The 1,444-nt window shown below is 38.9% G+C and overlaps 1 gene segment (V, D, J or C); it reads right to left on the reverse strand.

Annotated features, from left to right (window-relative positions):
* Positions 1–258: 258 nt before the first annotated feature.
* Positions 259–717, reverse strand: LOC144458569 (Ig heavy chain V region 6.96-like). The segment is given in 2 exon segments: positions 259–569; positions 663–717. Coding segments are annotated over 2 exon segments (366 nt in total).
* Between the last annotated feature and the right edge of the window lie 727 nt (positions 718–1,444).

A 1,444-nucleotide genomic window follows, 5' to 3' on the forward strand; every position in this document is an offset into this window, starting at 1 on the left:
CATTACTTATAAGTTTAATGCTTAAGAATAAATGAATAAAAACTGTATGCATTATGTAATTAAGTTTTTTTTACTGTGAAATTACATACAATAATATATCAGTGATTGAAACCTCCAGGTATTTAAATGGTTGTAACAGTGAGCTGGTGTTGAAATCATTAGTGTCAGTATTAGTACACAGTGTGTTGGTGATGTTGAACTGAAGCTTTGACTTGTTTTGACATGTTGAGTTTTTGTACAGCGTTGCTGCTTCCTGTGTCACTGTGGCTGTCGAGCACAATAATAAACAGCAGAATCTTCAGTCTTCAGACTGTTCATCTGCAGATACACCTGCTTTCTGCTGTTGTCTCTGGAGATGGTGAACCGACCTTTGACTGACTGAGCGTAGTAGATGCTGCCACCACCATCACTGATAGTAGCGACCCACTCCAGTCCTTTTCCAGCAGCCTGTCTGATCCAAGCATTCCAGTGATCGCTGCTGAACCCAGAATATGTGCAGGTCAGTGTGTGGGATTCTCCAGGCCTTTTAATTGCTGGTTCAGACTCAGTCAGTGTTTGACCCTCAGTACCTACAGACATTTAAACAGCTCATCAGTTACTGTAATGCAGCCATATTGTATTTGTACCAGGAGGTTTGTCAGAAAAACAATAACAGTTCTTACCTGCCCAGTTAATTGACAGGATGAGAAAAACAACCCAGTAATCAGGTGTGATCATTGTCAAAGCCAGGTGTCTCTGTCCAGTCTACAGTGTGTATGTCAGTGATTTAGTGTCTGTCCTTCACTCTGCAACACATATGTAGAGATGGAAGAGGTCAGAGTTTTGCATTGACTCCTCCTCAAAGACAAACACATCACATCTCTGGATAAGATATGATTTAGATCATTCTTTCATATTAAGATTTTAATGATGAAGATTCTTTTCAATTGATTCAATGGAAATGTTTCAACTCAAAACAGATGTATTTATTTGAGAAAACAAGGAAGACTCCAAGGCACTCTCAGTTGAACAACGTCAAAAAGCCTTTATTTTAATGGCTTGGTAACATTTCCCTTTAAAAAAACTCTGACGCGAGTCAAACAGTTCTCAACAGGAAGGAGAGTTTCTTAAAGCATAAGTCCACCTATCAGAAACCTCCACCTGGCAGGAGTGCTGGTCAGGTGACAATTGCCATTACATAAAAGCATCCAGCAGATGTCATCCTTACAACACAGTCAGAGATAAGTATCATACATTTCTCAAGAAGGTCAAACATGAATATAGAAGGTCAACATGCAAAACACATTACAGTCAGGTTAAAAAATAAACCATGCAGAGAGTAAACTCAAACAACATAAAACAGACGATCAAATAAAGACACTAAAGTCATACACAGACAATCAAATAAAGACACTTGTTGCCTGTGCGGATTGCATATTTGTGTTCAGCCAGTCTGTCTTGTAAG

Source organism: Epinephelus lanceolatus, chromosome 18, assembly GCF_041903045.1.
Source record: "Epinephelus lanceolatus isolate andai-2023 chromosome 18, ASM4190304v1, whole genome shotgun sequence".
Classification (NCBI taxonomy): Eukaryota; Metazoa; Chordata; class Actinopteri; order Perciformes; family Serranidae; genus Epinephelus; species Epinephelus lanceolatus.